General features: G+C 39.6%; 1 protein-coding gene across 1 annotated transcript in view; it reads right to left on the bottom strand.

The window, feature by feature from the left end:
- PKHD1 (PKHD1 ciliary IPT domain containing fibrocystin/polyductin) overlaps positions 1-26876 on the bottom strand; it is a 155886-nt gene that overhangs the window by 20369 nt on the left and 108641 nt on the right. Inside the window, exons 36-37 of the mRNA XM_072410067.1 lie at positions 8913-9125; positions 500-625 (exon numbers count right to left, since the gene is read on the bottom strand). Coding sequence (XP_072266168.1) covers positions 500-625; positions 8913-9125 — 339 coding nt within the window. The remainder of the gene's footprint in view (positions 1-499; positions 626-8912; positions 9126-26876) is intronic.

Below are 26876 nucleotides of genomic sequence, written 5' to 3'. Positions count from 1 at the left end.
TTTTTGAGAGTTTAGATCTATTTTGGGAAAAGATCGGGAAAACACTGCAAGAGGAAACATAAAAAGAGTAACAATCCAAAACTAAGTACAGAACAATAAAATACAAAACTTAGCAGGAGAGAGGCAAAATTCTGCTCATTAGAACTTCCAGTCTGATAAAAACCAGGGAAAGTATACAAAAGGCACAAACTCCTGAAGTGAAGGAACAGCCATATACTGTATATCACAATAAATCAGAAATTTCCAAGCACTCATTAGCTCATTAGATTGGATCTACTTGGAACATGAGACCGGAGTGAAATGCTTATTGGGGCCTAAGGCAGCAGATACTACTAAAGATCCCTGAAGGATATGTAAGTAATTTGGGGACATGGAGATAATAAGCCAGGAGCAAGAATAAGCATGGACAAAACACAATAATTTTGGTCATAAATCAGCCAAATTAGATTAAATTGCATCTTTAAAAAATGAATATCATCATTAGCATTAAATATCTCACCTACAGTCAGGCCATGACCGTGGATATTGTAGAAGATATTTTTCACCACTTTAAAGTGTGAAACGCCAGTCAGAAAGGCACCTCGTGCAAAGGAGTTCATCACAACAGAACTTTGTATATAAGAACCTGTATCGAGAGCAAAGCATGTAGTAATATGACCCCAATGTAGAGGTATTATTTATATACTCATCAGAATTATTGTCTCATTTATTCAAATCATTGGTCACATCCAATGTAGAGTGGAACTGCCCTTGAAACTAAGTTTTTTTAAGCACCAGGAGAAAGTCGGGAGAAATCTTTTCAATGGGGACACAAGGCTTACAGCAGAATTGGAGCTTTATTCCACCCCCTACCCTGAGACCCCCACATTTTTTAAAATATGTTTATATACTTTTTTGTCTTCTGGAGATTATAATAATGGCAAAAGGCTCTTCTCATGTCATGTAGGTGGTTGAAGGTCCCTAGTCCTGCACTTACTGGCACACATAGGAATGTGTCAGGATGTTCGGGATAGAGGAGCTCTGGGCTCAGGCTGTCCTGATGATGCACCACTAAGATCTTTGTCAGCCTGGACAGCCTGGGTCTTCAAGAAGTGGTTTGAATGACTTTGACCATCATCCAACTCCTAAGATGCAACTCAGAGGCATCTAGTCACTCAGGAGACCTTCTGTAGGGTTAAGTATTGCAGTGAAAACTGGTCTGTTATTTAATAAGTACTTGGCTGTGTATTTATGCCTTGGTTCTCCTTCAAATTCAAATGAGGTCCTAAACATTTCAAGAAAGACTAAAAACATTATCGTATTTAAATATCTTTAATTATCAATTTTTTTAGAAAGTACATTTTTTTAAAAATGTCTAAAAATTACCAGATTTGTTCATGTGTGCCATATCCAATGATCCTACAGGACTGGTTCATTCAATTATGGTTCTATTAACTATAATGGTTTTAGTATAGCTGGTTGGATTTCACCATACAGTTTCATAAGTTTTGCCTACTGTCATTTGAATTCTGGGCCAGGAATGTGGACTCTGAGAAGTGTAATACAATAAATAGACTACAAATTTGTTTGTGGAGAGTGTAAAAGTTATTATGCATGACCAGATCTTTTGGTAGATCCAACACCCTGAACATTTGGTGGAATCATTATATAGTAATTCATTATTTCTCAAGTATATATATATATATATATATATATATATATATATATGTGTGTGTATAGTTTTCATCAACTACTACTAATTTCATGTATGTACATGCAACGTATAATTAGTTTAAAAGAAGCAATTTTTCCACCAGTATGTTTCTAAAACATTTAAAAGAAAACAAGAACACCAAATGAAATTAATGCAGACTTTAGGACTACACGCAACAAGTAGATGGTGTCCTATGAGGGAAACATTGTAGTCCAGAACAATAAGGCCATAGCAGTAGCCCGGAAATCCAGCTATTGACATGAGATGGCAATAACCCAACCTAACCATTTTCTATCCACTTCTTTCTTCTCTAAAGGTTTAAGAAGGAACAACAAAACAACTGTTTTGTTTGACATTACATGTGTACATCCACCCACCCTCCCGATCCTGTAGCATCTCTAACCAATGTACATTTTTGTAGCATAAATTAACATTTTCCTGGTATTATTTATTTATAGTGTAATAGTTTCATACCAAATGTTGGGACATTGCCAACAATATTTATAGCACCCATAGGTTTATCGAATGCCTGGCCCATGTGGAGGAACTGGACACCAGAGATGTGGTGTAAGCAAGGTCCACTGTGGTCTATTACCAGAAAAGCAACACTAACATATAATCTGAGGCTTTTCGAGAGTTCATATAGATAGGAAAGTGGCTGCAGAGCCACATTTATGAAAATAAGACTGAGGGGTATGGAAATTAGAATGAGGGAAATAGGAAGATGGCTTTGTTCTCTGTATTCTTCCTGAAAAGAAGTAAGAAGGTCTGACATAACAACTGTTTGACAAACCTAGGAACAAAAACAAAAATGTTATTTTCGGGACGTTTTAGGCATAATTCTATATTATGAATACAGTGAACATGTGCCAGAAAAATTCTAAAAACCATTAATGTGTAAAAATTCAAATCGATAATAATAATAATATCAAATATAAATCTCCAAACAGTCTCTTAGTTCTATTGCTGTTCCTGAAGAAGCGGACATTGTTCTGCGAAACGCGTATAACAAAAATAGAAATAAGAAAATAAGAGACTGTTTGGATATTTATATTTGATGTTAATCTTATGTATTTATATTGTTACAAATAAATGATTTTTAGAAATTTACTGGCAAATGTTCCCTGTATTCATCATATAGAATTATTAGTCCCGAAAATAACTTTTTTGTTTTTCTTCTAAGGTTGCTTAGTAAAAGGGATGTGGCATGAGTTGATCTCTCACTGTAGGGTATTCAATATGAGTCTGAAACTGTGTGATAAATTCTCATGATAGAGCCCCTTGACCCCTTTATACTCATTTTGCCTGTGCTTTCCCACAACCCCTCACTCCTCTGCAACCAGCAAGGCTACCCAACACTTCCAGGAAAATGTGGTTTGCTACCTTTTGGGGGTACTTAGACCAAGCAGACAATCTCTGTGCTGGACACTGTCCCTCGCCTCCCCATACACCTGATTTTAGCTCATGCTGTTGAGGAGCTAGGCGCTCACTGGGAGGTATAGATAAAGTTATTACATAGGAGGGGGGTGAAAACTATGCAGAGAAACTTTTGCATCTCCTTGCATGGGTAAGGTGACATTGTTTTTTTGCCAAAGCAGGGCAAGCTTCACTCCCTATCTACTTAAATTGTGGAGCAAGGGCAAACCTATCATAGGCTTATACTGTTGCTCTTGTCTATCTACTATGTGACAATACCACTGTCTAAGTAAGCAGTCACCAAAAACCAAGGTGGAAAGGCCTCTCCACCCCTGCAGAGTACTTGATGGAAGGTATACAAGCTGCTATTGGGGCAGCCAGTAATATGAACACGTGAATTTGATCGGCAATGGACAAAGAACAGGTTCACTTTAAACAATCCCTGTTTTATTCGAGGTATTTGTGCAGAAAAAAAAAAAATATTGAGATACCTATTAGACGGCTTTGCCGTCGTCACTCATGGCACCCGAGCACTTTATCCTTTCCGCATACAGCTGGCACTGCTTTTCCATTATTGCCACTTAATCTATGGTGCTATTGAATGCGACAAGGAATATTTGCCTGCAGGAATTAGCAGGCTCGCTGAAAGGATCGTTTAAATGCTAAGAGCAGTTGGCTCTAACGACAACATATTGCTAGGTAAATTTTCATGGCTGTCAATTGAATTACGCATTATTGTTAATGGAAAGCTGTCAGTTACACAACGTTGAGCATGTGCCCGATTATGACCAATTTTGGACAATTTGCTGGGGAAACATATGACCCCCGAGGAGGGAGGTAAAAATTTGAAAAGCTCACAAAGAAAGTTAGAGAAGCGAATGTCGCGTGAATTATTTATGGCTCGATATATTGTCATTTGGGAGACAGTTGGTTTTAATATTTAGAGCATTTTTTTTCACCTACACCTCAATTTGCACAGCTGAGCGTTAGAAATTTACATGGATGTGGGGGGAGAAATTATGATCTACAAAGGTCAGTCCTTCCAAATGGACATGTCAAGGGCACCTGTCTTTTTGGTGCTCTGGGAGTGAGCTTCCTGTGTTATCCTAATGCACCTTCCTGACATACGGTGTTGCATGTATACAGGTTTTCTTTTCAGCAGCTAGAAGTGGAATGAAGCATCGCTGATTTTTGGTGACAATATCACATTTAGGAGCTTCGCAATAAAGTTGTAAAGCCGAGAAAAATAAATTTTGCAAATGCAAGGAAAAATCAACTTCCACAAATTCATCTGACCATCCCTGGTATATTGTACATTAATGCTATTTACCCCACGCTATAACCCAGTGTTTCTCAACCAGTGTTCTGTGGAATCTTAGGGTTCCTTCAGAAGTTGCTAGGGGTACTTTGAGCATTATTCAATTTGTGCCTCTCAGATCAGTTTCAGTGACACCAATAATGTTTTTGGCTATCTGTAAGTGTGACAATCTTCCCAGTGACCATACCTTGAGTTCTGGATATAGTAATTTTAGAAGGGGTTACCCTAAGACCTGAACATTATATTAAGCTCTTTCCCATGTTATAAAGGCCATACTCTAACCTGTCTGTAAAGCCTCAGGTGATCAGTGAACAGTCCTCCATAAACATTCTCTCTTTGCACCTCCAGCTTGTCCCTCCGTCTCTCCATGTGTGAGTCTATCCTCATATTTTAGATCGCTCAGGGAGGCAAAAGTGAAGAATGCCAAAGGGTGCTCAATAGAGTTAGAAGACCAGCCACTGTAGTTTGGTGAAAGGATAATGGCATAGTTATTACGTTAAGTTAGGCAAATCATAGAGGTTGTTCTCAAGAAGTCTGGATGGCAGCTAGTACTGGCAAGGCCCAATCACAATGGCAATGGCATACCACCAGCATTTTGATCGGCCCTTGTCTGTAGGCCACATGACAACTGGTATGTTTGCTTTGGAAATCCCAAGGTATATGATGGGACACGGCCATAAACTATAACTAGGGTTGGCTGAATTTGCCTTTGTTTGATTGACTTCACTGTTCATGTTGATTTCCAGTCAAAATCAAATTTAATTGAAGTCAATGACAAAGACAGAGGCAAACAGCATGCTTACCTTCCCAATACTGAAGGACCTTGGATAGGAAATGGAGCACAGAGCATATTTGCCCCCACGCCTATCCATAAAAGGTCTTCTGGAATCCGGTTTTCACAATCAGGAAAGGGGGAAAGTGTGTAGCTCCCTTCCCTTTTCACAAAAACCAACCCCCATCTGCCTCCACTGGTGGAAAGGGCCATTCTTAGGGAAGAGGGACTTTTCCTCATTTTTCACAATCTGATCTCTATGTTGTGCAGGTCTGCAAGCAGGAAGCTTATTGGAATCTGGAAGACCCCATAGGAAGGCCGTTTCGAGATACCCCCCACCATGCGAAATGAATCAGCCATGTGGTTCCATGTTGAGTATAGAGCCTAAAGGGTACAAAATGTACCACTGAGAACGTCTGCTCTCCGGAATGACCATGCTTCTCCAGTGACTAGAGCTGCTCTATAAAATCATGTAGGATTCTTTTCGGCAGAGAAATTTGTAGCAGCCCTCCTGGTCTCTGACTTAGATTACCACTCCTAGAAAAACATTCAGGTTTATCATTATCAGGAGGATTGCAGACTTTAAACAAAAGATTATCTTAAGAGATACCACATTACATCTGTACGGCTGATGGCGTGCTGGAAGAACGAAGGTCTAATTTGCCATGTGAGATGGAAATAAAAGCGTCAGATGGTTCTTTTTCACAGTAGATAATACAGAACCGAGCCAAGTTATTGAGTTTTTTTTTTTTTCATATATCATGCTCTGTGCAATGTACAGTCTCTGTTGGATGGCTACAATTAAACATCATTGAAAACACTTGTGCGATCCTCGATTTAACACTAAACGAGTGAGCCTCTTTTAGAAAACAGAGCTGTATCAATTTGCCTGTGCTTACATCAAACGGAACGCTACGAGCTGCTTCTAATTTAATACCATTTCGCTCCATGGCACATAACAAATTGGAGACCATGTCAGTGTTATTTTTTATACGGATATCACAGTTCAAAATCATTAAACAAACAGACTTTGAAATTCTCAGCCAGCTTGCGGGAGACAAAACGGAGAACCGTTTCCACCCCCTCCAAAGTTTTTATTTCTTTCTTTCTTTTAGGAAAGTTGAAATTATTCCAGCACCATGCACAGATTCAGAATGTTTAGTGAGCTGTGTCAGCTCTGCGCTTTGATATGTTAATGTGACTTAAAAAAAAAATTGGAAAGAAATTCCCAGAATTCCGGTTGACTGGCAGACTAGATCTCGGGTGGTCGAGGCGCATTGGGAAATTTTTACGGTTGCCTTCGGCTAAGGGGAGTCTTCCTGCCAATCAGGGTAAGCCACCCATAAACTGGCTGCCAATCAGATGTCAGTTTAAAAGAGTGTCATTTTTCTGGAGAGGGAACGGGGAAGGCTTGACAGTTTAATCACGGCCCCTGACACGGCACAGGCAAGCTGTACAGGACTGAAGGAAATGTTATTGATTGTTTAGTTAGGAAATTTATCACTGTCTACATTTCAGATTACTGTGTTTCCCGGCCAGATAAGTGACAGGAGGGTGCAGTCTAACAGTCATGTTTCAATAACCATTTTCTCTCTCCTACATATTGAACGTACAGAAACCACAATGTAAAAACAAGGAATGACACGAATGATTGTGATCTTTAAATGTTACTCTGATTTAGATGTCATGCCGGTTTGAAGGGCAGAGGCATTTTGTAACATTTCACATTTTTCATTGCTATAAGGGAATGCAAAGTCTTTTATTTATTTTGGTGAGTTGTTTGTAAATTTACAGGTTCATAGGAACAGACACAAAAGGGTTGATATATTAAAACAAACGTTTATACTGTTCACTTAGCAAAGTGCATTTGTGTTCTGCAAGGGAGGTGTCACTTAGTTCATAAAGAATACCCAATCACATGCAAGGAAATTTAAATAGACATCATTTTTGCTTGCACATGATTGGCTGGCTTAAGGCAGAAACATTAATTCATTTACTAAGCCAAACAAATTATCCTTTGCAGTGTTTGTTCATTGCATTTGCACATTCTGCTCCCTGATGAGGACTAGGGCCTCAAATGTAAACTCGACCAGTAAAATCTCATATAAAATTTACCATGTAATGTAAATCATTTTTAATGTTTTTGAATATGCAACTTTTATTGAAAATGCTGTGAAAGTCCTTGTTGAGATGATCCTGTTAAAGGGTGGCAAAACTTTGTTTCCCAATTGTGCTCCAGCAATATCACCTTATAACATGAGCTCCCAAAGGAGACTAATAGGGCACACCACATGGGGGAGGTCCACTGTTATCACCTTTAGGAAACCCTGACCATGCCAGTTCTGTAATCACCTTGGTTAACCAGGGACCTTGGTGTGGGCTGCCATTTTCTTTTATGTCTAGATGTTGTAAGCTGATGGGACCCATGGTCAAGTCTAGCCGTTCAATGGTTTAGGCATGTACATGAAGATAGGTAGTGACCGCAAAAAAATTAGCAGCACTAAGATGCAACATAGGATAAAAAAAAAATGAAAACAAGTATTTAAATTCAAATTGTGTTTTATAAACTGTGAGTTAGCCACCCTCATGCCTCTTGACATGTGATGTCTGAGCAAGGTTCCATGCAATTTTTTAATCTACTGTCTTGGAACATGGAGGAGAAAAGGAGAAAAAGCGCTGGTAAAACGAAATAAATAGGAATTTATGTTATTTTTCATTTTTAGCTTTGCCATTATGTATTTGAGAAAGCTTGACTTTATAGGAGGTTCAGAGATCCTATTTATCACACTCCTGGCTTGTCCGATGTCAGCTAGTGTTAGCATTGTGCAGTCCAAAACAGTGAACATGTACTGGGCCCGATTCATCTAAATGTGAACATTTGAGGACCAAAATGGCCAATTTATTTTATGCATGCCATTGCATTATCTGATCTTGGGCTTGTCAAGCAAATAAGAATTAAAATTCTTCTCCATGCTTTAGTTCTCCAATTTAATGAAAAGGGAGAGCTGAATATGAAGTTATTGTCATGAGGGGGCTTATTTTATTTTAGCAGAGGTCCACTCATGCTTTCTGGGCCAACTCCTACTTCCTAAAAAATCTACTCTTACTACGTAAAAAACATGCCTAAAAAATGGAAGGAAGAGAACAAATATTGAAAAAATAAATAAAAAATGATAAAGAAGACCTTCTATTTTAGTGAATGGTGTAGGACTGTCCCATAAATGATGGGTAAGAGGTCATTAGTATAGAATGACATATCGAACAGAGATATACCATCTTGGCAAAAAACTCACATCCATTATTGGACCACTGTTAACTTTGATTATGTTGCACTGAATATCACCGGTGGTATCATTTTGATAAGCTTATGCTATATACCAAACCTTTATTTTCATCCAGAGTTGCATACATTTTTCACCAAGATCTTGTATTGATGATGGGAGAATCAGACCTCTGTGTAAACTTCTCCAGCACATACTAAAGATTGTTCATGGGGTTAAGGCCTGGACTCTGTGGTGGTCAATCAATGAGTGAAAATAATGTCTCATGCTCCCTGAACCATTCTTTTTGACTTTTTTGGCAAGGCAGTGTACATTGTACTAGTGTATACATATCAGTATATAGCAGTGGTATAGTAGAGTCCTGTGCCATGTGTAAATGAAAAACCTTCTTCATATCAGCGTATACATATTTACAGGGAGGTACACACTTACCATGCATAGAAATAGTTGCATTGCGGACAGCTAGGAATTTCACCCCATAGGGATATAGCCGTGTGGTATAGGAACTTCCATACAATGTGATATGGACTTTTCCTTGGAATGGTGCATTGTCATCTCCCACCTGGAGTAATCCGCCATCAGACACCAAAATGTAATGAGCACGGAGGTGAATGGGATCGGGTCCCAGGAATGCAAGAACGCCACCTGTAAGAGCAAAAGAGGACATAAAGATAGTGCTTCATTTTATTACTCAAATCTGAGGTTTTTCTGTTACTCCAATAAAAAAAAATCCATACAAAATCCAATAGAAGTGTTAGGAAACACCCATAAGTACCCCAGCAGGTGTGCAGGAACCCAGCACAGAGAGTCCTTAAAAAGGTATAGGAGACTGGCAGGTAGTTTAAACATGAAAGAAGAGTTTTTGGTGGGATAATCCTTAAGTACCCATCCAGCAGGTCCTCTGAGGGTACCCTGGATTCAGCCAAGAAGACAAAGTTGGTGTCCCTGTGCTCCCACTCAGAAACCTTGCACCCTGGATAGTTCAGGGTTCAATACCTCTTTCACTTTAGTAGATGGGACCAAAAATGTGCTCCTTTATTGTGCACTCTTTTTTTTCCCACCAGGTGTTACATTTCTGATTGTGAGAATGCAACACAGACAAAACTAAAAGAAAAAGCAACTACTTAGCATATCTATTTAGCAAAATAACTATAAAGACTTGCATTGCCACTGTAAGAATAACCCAAATGTTACCATATCATGTAAAAATAATAAATATCAATAATACCCCATGATCCTATCATGGAGGTCCTCATTCCTTGTTTAGGTTAACAGTGTTCTATCTCGGTCACCTAACTTTGACCCAGTATTGTCCAAAGTCCAATGTAGATTTCAACATACATTACACGTAAATCAGTGCAAAGCATCTATTAAACATGAGCTGGACCCAAAAATGATTTTTTTTTAAAAGGAGACTTAACTAGGCCATATATAGAAGATATAAACATTCTTTCTGCAGCATATCAGGGTTATGTACACATAAGACATCCATCATGACATGAACCCCATCACACGTATATATAAATGAAGGAAATAACATATCTTTTGACAGTGGAACACATTCACCTTTAAGGGTATATGTCCATTTAAATCTATATAAGAAATACATATTTATGTGTATAATTACAAACAGTGACTACAAGGCCTTTTACAAATGACCATCTGGGGCTCTCAATCATTGGACCTCTTTGATTGAACATGATGACTGACAGCTTCCCAGGAGGTGCCGTAGCCTCGGAGGACATTGTTTTGTTAGAGATATGGCAAAGAATTATTTCCTGAATGCTGCTACCAGGAGGAAATGATGTGTAAGAGGTTACAAAGATAATTCAGTCTTAATATAGTAAATGCAATATCTGACTAATATTGCAGTATTTAGCCAAAGAAAAAGTTTGATGTGCATTTGATATTTTTACATGCTTGTAAATCAGAAATTAGAAGAGTAGATCAGTAACAATGAATTTACCCAACTGCTTCACAAACTTTTAGTTTGTTTTATTAGTGATCAATGATTTCATTGCAGATTGTGAGTTGCGGAAGTGGTATCCCCACCTTTCCTCTGGGGGACATTGTCAACAAAATGCCCTTGTATAACTGCCATGGCACAGACCCACCCTAGTCCAACTACTTTAGATTTAAATGGGAAGTCCATTGGGTTTCATGGGACTCTTTTGCTGAATCTTCCTGCCAAGTTAAGATTTGGATCTCTTCAAGCCAGCAAAGCATTGCATTCCTTTACCTAAGTGGTGGCCATGAGTGTGCAGGCTAGGATCTTGCCACCAGGCAGGGCTCTTATAACTAATTCTATCTACCACTATCTAAACTCTTTAACTAACCACTATCAGAAACTTCTGGGCCACATACTAAGCTTTTTTGATCGAAGCTTGGTACAGAAGAACCCCTCCCCCCTCTGCGAGACCAACACCACCAACACCTACTACCAACCACAAAGTATCTTAAAGTTCAACTAAATCTAAAAATTGATAAGGGCAAATTCTTAAAGTAACGATGCGGATTGGTGTAAACTCTTTCACCTAGGGAACTGAACATTCAATTTCAAAACTCCCCATTGTGTAGCTATGCTTGGCTATAGCTATACTCTGAATAATAAAGACCTTATGAAAAAGTTGTGACTCCTGACGTAGACACATGGTTTGCCCTGTAATACAAGGATGCTTGGAAATGTAGTATGGCATCAATTGTTCTTCCTTCTTTGGGTATGGTCACACGCGACTGACCCACCAATCACCTGAATTCAAAGATAAGAGGACATAGCCATTTTGCATTGTGCAAGCATATTATGTGTCCATCACTTTCCTTCTATCCCCTGTTTATATTCCCTTACCAACCCAATCATTATTACAATTTGGCTTTTTTAATATTGTGGTTGGTTGGGCTTTATTTCCAATAGAAAGCAGAAGATGCCTCAGCCATGCAAAAGCTTTGGGTGGACCAAACCACTAAAAAAAGATCTTGAATTATATTTTACAAGCCCTCCTGAGATTTTGGGCTTAACAAATGATTACACATTTATAACAATACAACAGCAAACCATACAAACTTTGTATCAAAGGCAATTAACACGTAATACACCACAATGCACCAACCATAACAAGTCATATATGACCGGCCCAGAAACTGAGATTTGTTGCTGTACAGCAAAAGCCCTGTTTATTATCTTGTAGGAAACCGGCGATAACAATTGTTGATTGATTTTTTTATAAAATTATCCGAGGTTGCTTGTAGGACATAGCCAGCTTTCTCACAGAGCCCAGCAAACAATTTAAGGGTCAGCGCTGAGTGCCCGAGGCGTATTTGGTTTTGGCTTTTAGAAAAGGGTCAAGTCCTTTTCGAAGAGGAAGGATAAGCTTTTTTTTTTTTTGTAATTCCCGTCTATTTGTTTTACGTAAAGTGTGCCGAGTGGATGTTTGGAGAGTTAGCGGCCTTACATATTGTGTTTCTCTCCATGCTGTTTGGATAAAGCTTGGCGTACATTTATATATGAATACGTCCTTTTCATACCATCAATCACCCCGCTAAGAACAACCTTGGCCAAGCGGATGGCGGTGAAAGATAGCGGCCTTTGTCGGAGTGCCATATATAATAATCTTGGCTTGATACTTGTAACCTTTGTTAAATAATTTTCTGGGTATTAATACAAATAAAAACACAGAGATTATTCCTATAAAATATAAATTTGTTCTGCTGTAGACGTTTTTCTGGCAAAGTCTATATGACAAGGTTTAAGTTTCACATTGCAGAATATACTGGTACGGGTTTGGAAAGAATGGAGTCATTCAAAGAGGGAATTTACCCCAAAAATGATGCTTAAAATAGATGTGAAGAACTTTTTTCCTATTTCTATTACAGGCTTCCTGTCTGCATGCACTCGGTACAACATCGGCTGCTCATCAAGGCTCAGGTTTGGCTTCATAATAATGACAACTCTTGACTTTGTCTGTCCAATTATTATTATTATCCAGTATTTATATAACACCGACATAGCTGTAGGGACTCACAATCTAATGCCCCTACCTTATATGTCATTAGCAAATTCTAAGGTCAATTATAGGAGGAAGATAATTAACCAAACTGCATGTGTTTGGGATGTGAAAGGAAATCAGAGTACCCGGAGGAAACCCACTCAAATATAGGGAGAACCAATGTGCACCTGTAGTCACTATTAGGGACAGTGTATCAAAAAGAAGTCTTTTACTGCTTTCTTCTTCTGCCATACGTTCATTGGAGAAAATACATCCCCGCCATCTACAGAGCCTTACTTGGCAGCCTACAACAACTTCCATGAATTGATAATAGGGGATGAGCAGAGGTGAGTGGAAGATGGAGGAGATGGAATACAGAGTTGGAAGCCAATGCATCGGAGAAGAAGTAATATGGACTAATGACTATAACAAGGCATAGAGAGGACCAGGATATGGCGTGTGAAGGGACAATCGATAACAGAAATAAGTACACATAGGAGAGTGAAGACAAGAATAGAGAAGTGTTAACCTGCAGGTATTATGTAATAAGAACCTAGTAATTTCCAAAAATGCACATATGCAAGCAGTTCATTCTTCTCTATTCTAGTGCCTGGATGTCTTCTCCTTTCATCCCTACTGTTGATCTATCACTTTTTCTGCAATATAGTGAAAGCTTAGAGTTCTTGAATCTAGTTGCTCACTACTGCCCCCTGCTGAATGTTTCCCAGCACTGGGGCATCCTTTTGCTGCAGTTTCACACCTGTCTGAATTCAGTAGTGCTTAAATTGAGCTCAGGTCATTCAGTCTGGGCGTGATCAAAAGTGTGGGCTGTAACCAACTCACAACTTCATTTTCAACCTTTACTACCATTGGATTTTGCTTTGGCTGACATTCAGCTTGATCTTGTCTGTACTGTCCTCTAGCCTGTCTGACTCTATTAATGCTTCCCAATTCTGTGTTGTGAAGTCAGCTGTTACAGTTCCGGCTCTCTGATGCTGTTGATACAGCAAACAAAATTCAGTAAATAAAATGTATGTGCTTCAATCAGAATCCTGTGCCATCACTCAACATATAACGAGTCTTATAAACATAGACATGCGCTGCTGCCTTGATCCACAGAAAGTATAGCCGCTAAGCATGGCTGGATTGCTCACAAGGACACTAGGGATGGCAGTTTTCCTCCTATCCTAGCTATTCATTAGCCTATCATTATAATGTGAAAAATTACCCAATTGTACTAAATACTTTCCACTATCATCATGGCGACCCTCCCATATTTGCCCTTCAAGCACAAGCTAGCCTAGGGGAGAAAAAAAGTACAAATCCGGCTGTGCAAGTAAGTATTTCTGAGTACTGACTGTTTTACATGGGCACTGCTAGCACTTATCATCTGAGCCTTTATAGCTGGTAAAATTCTTTCCAAAGCTCTGCAGCCAAACTAACATTTATTTCAGCAAAAGACTGTGAAGTGATGATTTCCCATTATAGCAGCCCTTGGAAACCCATCTATGTAGTAAGATATGCTAACAGTGAAATCATGTAAATAGCATTTTTAAACAAAATACTGCAAATCCAATTACTGGAGCTACAGATTGCTGTGTTTTCGCTCTAATGTGTTGTGATGTTTTAATAGCCATGTCCTGACAAATTCTCCACTTTAAATAAACTGAAATGAGTTTCACATTATCCCCGGTAGTAGCGCTTAATGTAGGAAGCTGGTATGTGAAAGCGATCTGTTTGCAATGGAGTGTTAAAGTGGACCTACTGTATGTTCCATTGGTAACCTAAAGCACCCAAATCAATATAACATCACATTTTAAGATTTAGCTTCAAAAGTGAAGTTGGGCTTAGGCTTTGGCAGGCTTCGCTGACTTTTTTAACATAGGGGTTCTCCTTAAAATAACTTCCCGGTCTTAGGGAACTCCTACTATATTTTAATATCCACAGCTCACAGTATAATAACTTGGTGGTCCAAAGGAAGAATATCTCTTACATTGCTGGCCAGTGGGAAGAATACAGATCAATCAGTCAAAAAGATCATTGGTGTCAATTAAACTGACCTGAGAAGCACAAACTGCTCATTACTCAAGGAACCCCTAGCAAAACCTGGAGGAAGCCTGGTTGAAAAACACTGGGCTATGTACATACATTAAATAAATGTTGATGGAAATGATATTTCCTGATTGTTTCCAGTAATGTTAGAATGAACAAGCGCTGTACACACATCACTGTTCAAGTTCAATGAAGAAATAAAGGGGAAGATGAGTGAGGAGCAGCCTGCTGAGCTCTCCTCCAAAGGAAAGTACATCAGTAATTCTTGCTCTGCCTTTCATTGATCCATTAGGATTGATCAGTGAAAATCTTGGGAAACTGAAGGTAATGGTCCTGAATTATTAAACCTCTCCAAAACTGGAGAATATATAATATCATAGATGAACCTGGGTGATCCAGCCAAACTCAATCATTTTCATTAAATCCTGGACCAAATCCATTCTAGCTTTTCTGGATCCCCCAAAATCACCCATGACAGCCTATCTTTTCCTGTCTTGGAGAATTTTGATAAATCAGGCTCAATGGCTATACATTTTTCTTGCATCTAGAATCATCATGTTTCTATCACTTGGCTCTGTTTTTGGATGCATGTTTGTCATTGGAGAAAGTTGCATTGTCTGCAAAACCTATATTGGTTTTGGCCATAAATACACTTAATAGATATCTGATACTAAGCCGAAGTGTCTTCCAAACCAGCATTCAGCCCCACTCAATTTTCCCAATGGGCTTCACAAAGTTTATGAATGAAAATTTTTCTCTAGGCAATTTCTTTGCTTGTTTATTTTGGATGACACTTAAGCCTTTTGCAATCTTCCTATTTCTGTTGGTGTCCTCATTGGGGAGGTTCACCACTTTGTTTGTAAAGCTGGCTGTAGTCACAAGACAGAAAGTGAGAGGAAATCCTACATTTTTGAGTTGTTCCTGAGAACAAGAAGTAAAGAGAAATTTTCTAATGGAAACATTGGGGTCAGTTGTCTATTATTAGAAGTCCCCTCACTTTGGAAGTTCCCGTCTTTGTGTTGCATCTACAGGGCAGGAAACAAAGGGATATTTACTCATAGCTGAAACAGCTGGGGTTTATAACTCTTCCCTACTAATACTTCATACGCTTTCATATAACACAGTTTAGAAGTAGTGGCTGCATTCATTTTCTTTGGGCTACACAGGCTACAACTTTTAATGTGACCCCCAGTCCCCATTTCATCCATATTGACCTTGGACCTATTACTAGACTTTCCCACTTTGTTCCTGTATCATTTCTTGTTTGTCTGGTCTCATCCAATTCCAGTTTGTCCACACTGGTCCTTTCTTAGCTTATTTATACTTAGCCTTACCCGGCCACCACAGCCCTAGACCCTGCCCTGCTTTGGGTACCTAATGTGCCATGTCTCCACATTTCTACACTCCCTAAAAACCTCAAATCCTGGTAAATGTCATGTATAAGCCCAGAGTTTACCAACAGCATTCCACAAACACCATACATCTACAAAGGTTTCATCAAAATGAAAAAATATTCTTCAACACTGTATTCCCTGTTAATATCCTCCGTCAGCAGGCAGCAAAATCTGAATTAAATTGTCTAGAGATTATCTCAGTGACACGCTGGGTGGCATATCGTTGGCTCTCACTAGATTATGGATTTTGCTTTCAGAATTGAGACAAGTTGAACAGATTTTAAATATGACGAGTGAAATTAAATAAGAAGAGACGGGGAGAGTGCTAAGTAAATGTGTCAGTGTTTCGTGTCTCCAGTACGTCTTGCTAAATGAGCTCTCTTCATGAATCGTTAGTTGTGATATGGAATGCTTTAGTAAACATGGAAATATGTTTTCTGAATGTCTGCTAATTAGCGGTGGGGTTGGATCACAGAGAAGGGATCTGGGGAATTTCTAAGATACAAAAATGTGTGGTTTTTTTTTTTAGAAACTGGGACTTAAAGCAGAACTCCAGCCATGGTGAAAATTACCGGTAAGATAACTGAATGTCAAAGGTATCTTTATATGGCATTTCTTTGTTCTAAACTTGGACATTAGAAGTGTTTGTACTGAAGATGTGAACAAGTCAAACACTTTTTTGTGCCTAAAGTGGACCTAAATTCAAAAAACAAAAAAGGAAGTAAAGCTACTTGACAAAAGAGACATGCAATGCAACCTAACCCTTGCCACGGGTGGCTTTTTGTTTCAGCTGTGCACATACAGCTAGTGCACATTTGTGTAGTGTAGAGCACAGCTCTGTGAACGGTAAAGCTGAATACAAAGGCAGAAGCTGGAGAACTTGTAAAATGTTACACTATGAGCTGCCATCCAATGCCCAAAGTTAATCGTCTTGCTCTTCGAACTTCATTGTAGAGCTGACAGCAAAGGTGAAGGCTCTCTCAGGTCCTGGACCTGTTGTTACTTCAAGGTGGTGTAGCCTGCCCATAGGTTGGGTCCATAAGCAAGCACCCTGTGCTCAGGTAGCAAAAAATCTAGACATGGGCCAGTTTTTCAGAGAACCCTCTCAACTCTCTCCTAACCAGCTCCAGGACCCTAAACTGCTTATCTAGAGTTCCAAAACCACAGTAAGAAACACCCTCTTTTCTTAGGATTGCACTGGGGGTGCTGGTTTGTTAGCACACAGCACCCTTTATTCACAATGTAAGGTGCGTCAATTACAGAAAGGAGGCAAAGAAGACACTACACCATTACATGACTAGCCTGAAGACTTGAGAAAAGCATAAAATCACTTTGGTGCACATCCTGTGGAAAGTGGGTGGGGGGGGGGGGGGAGCCAGAATGGTAAAATGTTGGCAAATATTGTGCCAAAATATTGGCAATATCATCAGTTTATTTGGACAAAAATAGAGATCCAAAACACTGCACCCTCTATACCATTTAGTTTTTAAATATCAAGCCTTCTCTAATGGTCCATAGTCTTAAAAAAAACTTTTCACAAGCACTAGTTTCTGAAATCTGTAGTTTGTGCTGTGGCCTTTATACCTTTAGCCACCTCTATACCACAATAATGGAATTGATGTAGTAATAAAACAAATCTTATACATAGTAAAATTGACATAAATATTTCCTGATAACTGGTGTTATCCCGTGCAATTTATTTTTCAGCCAGAATGGAAGGTTTGTGTATTTAAACAATCTCTCTGCAATATGGAGTTATTGCGCCATTGTTTATTGTTAAAACGCGTTATCAGTGCTTATCTTGATAATTTGGTTGTGGGGTCTTTTTAGGGCCATTAGTTACCAAGTCTAATGCCCCATACACACATGCAATATTAGTCGTTGGAAAAGATCTTTCACGATCCTTTCGAACGACTAGCATTGCACGATGCATGAACGAGTGCCGTACATACATCACCATTCTGCTCTATGGAGAAGGGAAGAGCGACGGAGCAGCACCCTGCTGCGCGTTCTCCCCCTTCACTTCCATTAGAATCGTTAGTCATCCATGTTACGTGGATCTGCCAGGACAGTTTTTCGAACAATGGACAACTGGCGCTGTACACCCACCAGATTCTCGCCGATTTCGGCCCTGAGCCAATTATCGGGTGGCAAATGTTGGACCTGTGTACGTAGCTTAACTACTCTGTGCTTACAGTGATCTTGTGCTTTACCCATTCAAGGTAATTCTGAAACCTTACTTTTTATTTTGCACACTAGATGTTGCTAGATGCTAGATGGTTCTCTTTTGTGCCTTCTGTGACTTCCACATAACAAGCATTAGAAGCTGCAGTAGATATTTGAGCCCACCTTATTTACTATCTGATGGACTACAAAAACAACCTAATTCATTTCTCCCTATCTGTGCTGTCATGGCCATTCTCTTTTAGCTGTTTTTCTCAGTCCTAGTCATTTGGTATGAACTTCTCATACTTACATTTCCTAGGGTGATCTGAATGCAAATTTAGCTCATTCAGGAATGGTTGATAGGCTGATACAGTGTGTGAGTGGCAGTGTTGGAGTTAAGAATTAGCACCAAGCAGCACATGGGAAAAAGAGGAAGATTTGAATGTATTTTTAAGGTTCTTACTAGAGTTTAGATTTCAAGCTACAGGGACACTTGGCCTTCCCTCCACTTCCATATTTAACGTCACAGGAATAAATATGAAATGCCTAATAAATCTGGATATGCAGGAACATGATCCACACCTTCCCCCCATGCTGATGTGTCTTCCATTGTAAAATCTTCTGCTGGCCCTCAGTTCTCCACAGGGCCTGAATCTAGGGTCCAGGGTTTGTTGCCAGGCTCGGCATCTGTTCTGGTTTAGAAGAACTTATCAGACCTTACTAGGCAACAAGGATAATGCCACCTGAATAGTCCCAGCACTGATATCACTTGGCAGCCAGAGTCAGTAGCACAGCAAGTCATCAATAGGGGCATGCTTCTCCACTAAACACCAAAGGAAGTGGGCATTTTCCCTTCTTTTCACCACTAATGTAAGGAAACACTAGCCGTCATTGTAAATAAACCTGCTTTCAATTACCACCAATGTAAAAAGGCATGCTTCACTGACTACCATTATAAAGAGGCATGCTCTAGTAACCACCAATGTAAAGAAGCATGCTACAATGACCACCAAATTAAAGGGGCAAGCTAATGTAAAGCAGCATGGAATTACCCCTATTTTAAAGGACCGCTTTCACTGATCACCAGTAGAAAAATGGGTTCCTCTGCTTACCATTAATGTAAAGGAACGTAGATAAAAAATCCCCAGTTTACCAGTATAAAGAAGCATTCTTCCAATTTCCACTATTGTAAAGGGGTCCCAAAGTAAAATAAGGGGTTGCCTTTACTGGCCCCTGATGTAAAGAAGCAAACTTCTGCTGGCCCTCAACCTAAAGATTATTTTTCCATTGCTAACCAATATAGGTGGTATACTTTCAATGACCAGTAATGTAAATGATCATACATTTTTACTGGCCACCAACTTACAGAGCATGCCTATAATGAACACCAGTGAAAGTGGGCATGGATCATCAGTGGAAGCATGCTCCTTTACATTGGTGGTAAATGGGATCAATGCCCTTATATGTGTGTTCAGAAGTATAAACTAAAATGTCATATATATGGTATAAAACACAACCCCTTTTTTACCTTGTGATTGTGGTTAGATAGCATAGTTTTTATATACAGATCTATGCTTTAGACTAACATATGGGCAGTTGTAGAGAAAGAAGAATCAAAGGTTAAGGAGACTCAATAAAAGGAGAAAATATGAAACCTTCTGTTGCTGGGAATGTTGGTTGCCTGGTTGTCATGCGATCTCCCTAAATTCTGACTTCTTTTTGACTTTCTTAATTGAAATACTGGTTTTCGGTCAATGTCTAACAGAGCACTGAACCAAGAGGAACAGCATAACATCATCATTTTCATAAGGGAAAAACCTCTTATTGCTCATATGACAGGTCTTCTTTAAGACCTAGAAGCTTCCAGAAAGAATGCCAGAAAACTATAACGAGGCGAATAGACAGTAGTAGTAGGCACGGTATACCGCCTCCACCCCTCCGTCTGCCATTGCTCCAAGCACTTCTGTTATTATTAGTAGTATCTGCTTCTGATTCCCATGTGTTTACATTTTAATTGGACACATATTTTTTAATCCATTATGTATTCAGTGTTATTGCTGTTTAGTTCCTAAAATTATTTTTTATTAACATGAAAAATATTTATGTGATTAAAATAACTCCCCAACTGGGGTGTTTTATGCCGCGCTGACTTTCTTTACCGAGGTACATCAGGGATGGGGTACCTGTACAGCTTTGTGTTGGGTGTATGGGGAAACAAACGTTCTACTATGAACAGATCACTAAACAAGAGGACGGATGCTCGTGGATAATATATATGACCAGTCACATTTTTTTAGGGGATAAAATAAAATAGGATTTGGATATTAGGACCTGTCTGTTTATACTGCTATCCAGGTCTCCATATGAGAGATTTCCATCTTACTCACGCTAGAACTTTTGTAGTCTAAAACAGCTTTTGTAGCACTGATACAGCTGTCCACCAATGTTGATAAATGATTGGCAAAGCTGGAATGACCACTATCATCTTCTTTTGGGAACGACAAGAGGGGTACCTATCATTTCCAGCAACAATCATTAGGCATATGTACGTAGCTTTACTGTCACGTTGACTCTTTCTTCGTTTTACCAAGTAGAAAGTGGGGTAGGGGAATCTGCAACAGGGACACAAATAAAGACAATTGGGTTATAGGTTTACTGAGCAGTTCATGAAAGCCATTCTACACAAGATGGTACATGTGTTCCTTTCAAGTGCATAGGGTCAGCTCGTCTCAGTGCAGTATAGAGGTGGCCACCTAGAAGAGTTACAGCTCTGACTTGTCCATAAAAATCACTATTTAAAAATTGTCCATTCCTAGGTCTATTCCTTAGGTTGCTCAGGAAAATCATTTTCGCTGAAAGTATCAAGTCACCAGTGGTGCACGAAGAGGAGGTTTAGCTGTGATCAGGCTTTTACTTCAAATGGTCACTTCCCACCATCTACATTTGCCATTATGTCTAGGAAAAATGTCAGCAGATAAAAGAGTGGTAAGGTCAGTTTATTTAGTATATTTCAGTTTTGTATCATAATCTAAATCAGTGTTTCCTGACATCTTTAACATAGGGAAACCCTTGAAAGAACTTTCAGGTCTTCAGGAACCCCTCCTATAAATATTATACATTAACTTGGTGGTGAGTATGAAGAATGCCACTTCGCTGGACAGGGGGAAAAAGGCACCCTTACAAATAGCCAAAAAGATCAATGGTGTAACCTAAACTGACCTTAGAGGTACAAATTTATCTTTGCTCAAGGAATCCCAGCAATCTCTGGGGCAACCAAAGGGTTCCATGGAACTCTGGTTGAGAAACCCTGCTCTAAAATGTCTGAAGTTCTTTTTGCCATTACATCCATTGAATGCAATCATGATGGCGTCTGTTTAGATTCCATCCCCTGTTTCAAACAAGCTTCTCTTTGCTTTTTTCTCTGGCATAAACCGAGAGCATCTTCTGCCACTGCTGCTTTCCAAAACAGACCTGGAACACACATCCCTGCTCGGCTGCCAGGAACGATGTTCCGGACTAGATATGATTAAATTATTCATTCTGAATTTCATTTACCATGCTGCGTGCAGTTACCTACATCAGAGTGTTGTGCCAATAGAGAATGTTCACTTTGGAATAGCTTGATTTCAAATGATAAAAACGGCTCATGTTTCCTTGTAGTTGAAAAGGATAAAAAAAAAATAATTCATCTCATCTTGTAAACAATGTGCAGTTTTGAGAACTAATAGGCCGGAATAAGAGCAAAAAAGCTTCATGGACACAGCTGTGACACAAAGGAGAAGGTCAAGTCAGACTCTTATAGGAAAGTCTTACTGAATGTAGTATTAAAATGAAACAATCGGAAAAGAAAAGCAACTTTTATAAGGATCAGTTAAAGGTTTGATTTAAAGGACCCGTACCATGAATTATATTGTTCTCTGATATCTAAGAGCCAATTCAAACCCACGGTGAGTCACAATGTTCTGTTGTAGACTCAAGTGCCACACCAACTTCTCCCATGCAAGTGAAGGGGAGCAGCTGGGAATAATTTTTTGCACATGGCTGCAGATCCTGTCATGGCTTGTAATGGCCATAGAATATGCATATCTTATCATGCTATGTATTGTAAAAATTTAGGGAAAATCCATGGGCCATTGGCCTTTGCAGACCGTCTTGTGAAAATGCTACTTGCTGCCTTTAATACTATTTGCTTTGTATGGTTGTGTTTATATGTGTTCATGAGGAAAATCAAAGATGCTCTATATTTTCTGCATTGCAGTACTACAACATGGTTGTGCTTTACGATTCTTTCTCCCAATGCAAGAAGGTGGATGCATCTAAGAGGTGGCCGACTTATGTACTACCTATGTCAGGTTCCTTTCACTCCATTCCTTGAGGACCATATTTAGGATACAAATTATAGAGCCATCTCTTAATTTTTGTAAACCAATTCTTACTTCCTTTTCTGCTGTCTGTTAAAAAAATACTAAACATGTGTGGATCCAAGATCTTAAAGACTTAAGTTGATATCTTCTCCAAACTAGGAATGAAGTTTGAGTTTCCCCAGCTTTGAGTTTATGTTGAGCTTCACCATCCACCATGGACACTCAACAGTTACTGGCTCCTTGCTCCTAATCTTATTATGGTGTTGGAATCACAAAATGCAACCAAATGCCACTCTTACCTTCTTTCTAGACAATAGACAAACAATTAATATGTATTTCAGTACCCTACAAGTTAAAGTAAACCTGCCCGAGCAGCATATACTCATTTTCCATTGACTCTCCTGCCATTTTTAGACCACCACAAGTGAAGTAAATTTTCTATCTTAAGTGAAAGACATCTGATGGATTTCTGATTGTGACTACAGTGAACCACTTCTGTAAAATATCATCATTTGTAGTCTCCATCAGGTTCCTAATAATGAGACCATACAGTTGAACAAATGGAAGATAGTTGGAAGATATATGAATAAAGGCCTTCGTGGTAAGGTCACCAGGGTTTAGGTAACGATTTTCAAAGAATTAAAGTAACTTTTAAAAATGCAATAACATGGTAAACTTTTATTGATATTAGATGGTGGATATTGGTTTAAATCTACTGGATCATAAGCCTTTAAAATATTCCTTAACAAGACTGGACCATTTTCCTAGTTAGGAAAACCCAACAGTGGATGGGAATATTATTTTGGAAAACATAATTACATAATAGAATAAATAAGGAAACCTTGTTGGAATCCTGACTTATTCAGATAGCCCTGTCTCTGCTAGAAGATAGGAGTGAGGGATTGTGTCTCTTAAGCCATTTCTTGTATTGAGCTTACAAACCTCTGGCAGCAACTGCTAAATCCAAAATAAATTCTGAGATTACTTACCTTGAGAGGCAATCAAACTCAATAAAATAATCTAAACAGCAGTCAGGTAACCACAGATGTTCAACTATTGGATCACTACTTTGGACTTCAAACTTTGATTGTATTTCCCTATATGGCTCTGCATAACCCTTATATTAATGTAGGTTGTCATGTCCCTGGTCCCTGGTCGGATGGTTATCTAATTTGTTTCCAATTCCCCTTCCATCAAGCCAAACTGCATACCGTTGGGTTTTGTTTAGCCTTCCTCTAAAACTGCAGGTTAGGCTTCAATGATGGTTTCCTTTTATAATTCTGGTTCAGTTATTCTCAAACAGCTTTCCATGGAAGGCTTTGTAGGTCAGAGGTTGAGGTTCCTTAAACTGTGGTTGGTTGACCCCAAATTTGATGTCTCATAGTGCCAGTGCCAATGCCACGTGGCACAGCCAGCTGCACATTGGAGAGGTCAGAGCTTGCTAGGGGTTCCTTTAACTGTGGCTGGTTGACCTCATATTTGACAGAGGCAGTTGCGGATCATGAAGAATCTTTTTAGTTGTATATAAGCGTGGCATTCTACCTACAGCTGGAAGAGTGCATTCTTACCACTGGCCACCAATGTAGGAGGCCTTTTTCCAACTGTCCCCAATAAATTGCTTTTGGCAGGGGATCCCCGAGACCTACACATAATTTTCAGGGTAAAAAGGTAAAAAAAAAGGCTGGCTAGTTAGTCACATAAATGTTACAGGAAGAAGATACAGCAAAGAAGGGTTTTAAGAAAAATGTCCTTGGTAAAACACATTTTCTGAGATTTTACAGCTAGAATCAGGATTTTAAGCTGGAGGTTCTTAACTGTTTAACTGCTGAATAAATTGAATCTGAATGGAATGACCCCAGGGCTCTGTCAAAGCCTGAAATGAGACAGCCAGACTCACTGAAGAAGGGGCAAAACACAATCATTCACATTTGTTGATTTGTATCGTGTAATCTAAATAGTGAGTACAGAATAGAGATTTAAATAGGATGCATTGTCAGTTAATATATTGGGGGGACATGCTTTACTAGCTAGAATATTGAATTCTGCATTGAACAATTCATCACAAGATGGCATCGTGGCTGAGCCAACAGCTGATTTATCCTCGGAACGCCTGCTATTGAAAATACATTATCATCCAGCCAATAATACATATTCCCAAACCGTGCCTCCAGTGACACCACTTTTCCCCAGGTTCAGATATATATACATAGATCAGAACATTCCTATTACTAGATATCTGTTTCTACATTAGGGACAAGCCATACATATGGCTCCTGGCTGTCACCATGTCATGTTGAGATGTAGGTGTATAAACACAAGTGTGTTCAATTTATGACAAAGCTTTCAATTGGTTACATAATAGTTTTTACTTTCCTGCATAATTATCATACTGAGGGGGAAGAGGGACATTTGCCCCCCAGGTCACTAATAATAGGATATCAGCATTTTCCCCAGCCCCCTTTAGCTGGCACACCACCTGGAACTTTTCAGTAGCCACCTGGCAATTTTTGGGTGGTTACAGAACAGTTGGGCAACAAATCAGGGGCCCCCACCCACCTTTAGTTTCTTCCCAACCAGCTTAAAAAAAATTGTGGGCAGGACACTGGATATGTTAAGCTGGTGGCCCTAAGATGAAATATTTCACCATTTACCATCGATCACTTTTAGAACTAAGATAGTAGCTACCATATTAGATTCTACAATCACACTATTTACCAAAAGGAGGTTCGTCACCACCAATTTCCTTTCCAGTTCTGAGACAGATTTGCAACCTTTTCCATGAAAATACTGACCTCATGGTCTTTTTCCCATCAATACTATTAAACAAATTTAAAAAATCCCAGTTAAGGTGGCAACCCTACTCTGTACAAAAGAGTTGCAATGGTAGCTTGGATCGTGCGTCCCAATAAACAATGAGCCCTAGTAGCCCCCACCTTTCCCCATGCCCTTCAATTACTATGGCACACTTTGCATTAGACATATTTTGTAGTTGACAGAAATCTGTCCCTATTATCAAAGTGCTCTTGTCACAGGAAGACGTGTCCCCATTGGAAGATTTCCCCTCTCACATTTTCCCGCTGTCAGAAAATTTTGGGCTCCATTCTATCAAAAATTCTTTGGCCCCCCTCTGACAATTCCAGCATTGCAAAAGTCGGGTTCTTTTGATAGAGGCCTGGTATAGAAGTACCCCTGACCCCCCAATGGCTGCCCTGTCCCTGCTATTCCTTTTCCGGTGACAACTCAAAAACTGGGTTTCCATATGTTTTAGCTCTGGTGACAATGGTGGGGATTAGGGGAATAGGGGATTATTTAAAAAAGCAGTGGTATGGCTGCAGCAAAATACAGGCACAGCACATTAGAGCATGGCAATGTGCTTTATAAATGTGCACTCCACCAGCTTCATTCCTTTTAGGCTGGTGAGAACAATAAAAACAAAAATGAGTTAATTAAGAAAAATTCAGAAGAAGCCTGTCATGTGATCTTTCGAATTGTCATCCTGACAAAGAGAACTCCATGAGGCTTTGTTGGCCATGGTGCATGAGTAGTGCAATGCAGCCAGCAGTTAGCGATATCTGCTCTCAGTTATACATAAGCCCCAAACAGGGGGTAAATATATGCAGCAGGGTGATGGGCAGTGAAATAACCCTGACATGGATTCTACACCTTCCTCACTTTATCCAAAACTAGAGCAAAGGACACCTATTTCGAAGGACTTTCCCCATCACCCTGGATAGGTTTTGACACACCTTCCTCCTCCATGCTAAAGCACCGTCTGTTATTTCTTTGTAATTTTCCAGTCTTCCTCTGTGTCTGCGACAACCCCTGTGTCACCCATGCCTCCTGTCAATTCCTGGGTCTCCTGTGTTACCCGGGGGCCAATGGTGACCCCTGTGTCTCCAGTGTCTATTCTTTGGATTCCAGGTATTTGACCCCTGCCTTTGTTCCTGACTAAGCTTGTCTGCTTCCTGCTCAACCTCGGCCTTGACTATCCTCTGCTTGCTGATTTGGTACCACGCATTGTCCTGTCCACCCTGGTGTACCCAAGTACCGCAACCTGGCAGTAGCCTGCAGTGCAGCATCCTTACCACTAGAGGAAGTGGAGAAGACTGTGGAGAAGCTGCTTAGGTTCAGCACCTAGGTCCTTCTTAGGGGGCACACCACTATTGTGCAAGCCATAGGGCCCCCTGGATTTTATGTCTCTCCAAGCAGGACAGGTATACTCTTACTTGTGTTTACAAGACTGGAAATGGAAAAAAATTCACCAATAGGACATTGATGGGGAAAAAATTGGTTCTACAAAGCCCTTTGATATATTACCCTCTGGGGGAATAAAATAATCCATAGGGCACAAGTCAGTAATGATGAACTCAGAGGAAGAAGTTAGGAACTACAGGAACTGCACAAATAAGTTTTGTTTCTGGCCAGAGTTCTTTTTAA

This window comes from Pyxicephalus adspersus, chromosome 4 (assembly GCF_032062135.1).
Source record: "Pyxicephalus adspersus chromosome 4, UCB_Pads_2.0, whole genome shotgun sequence".
In the NCBI taxonomy this organism is placed as follows: domain Eukaryota; kingdom Metazoa; phylum Chordata; class Amphibia; order Anura; family Pyxicephalidae; genus Pyxicephalus; species Pyxicephalus adspersus.
This window is presented reverse-complemented; position numbering and strand designations above follow the sequence as displayed.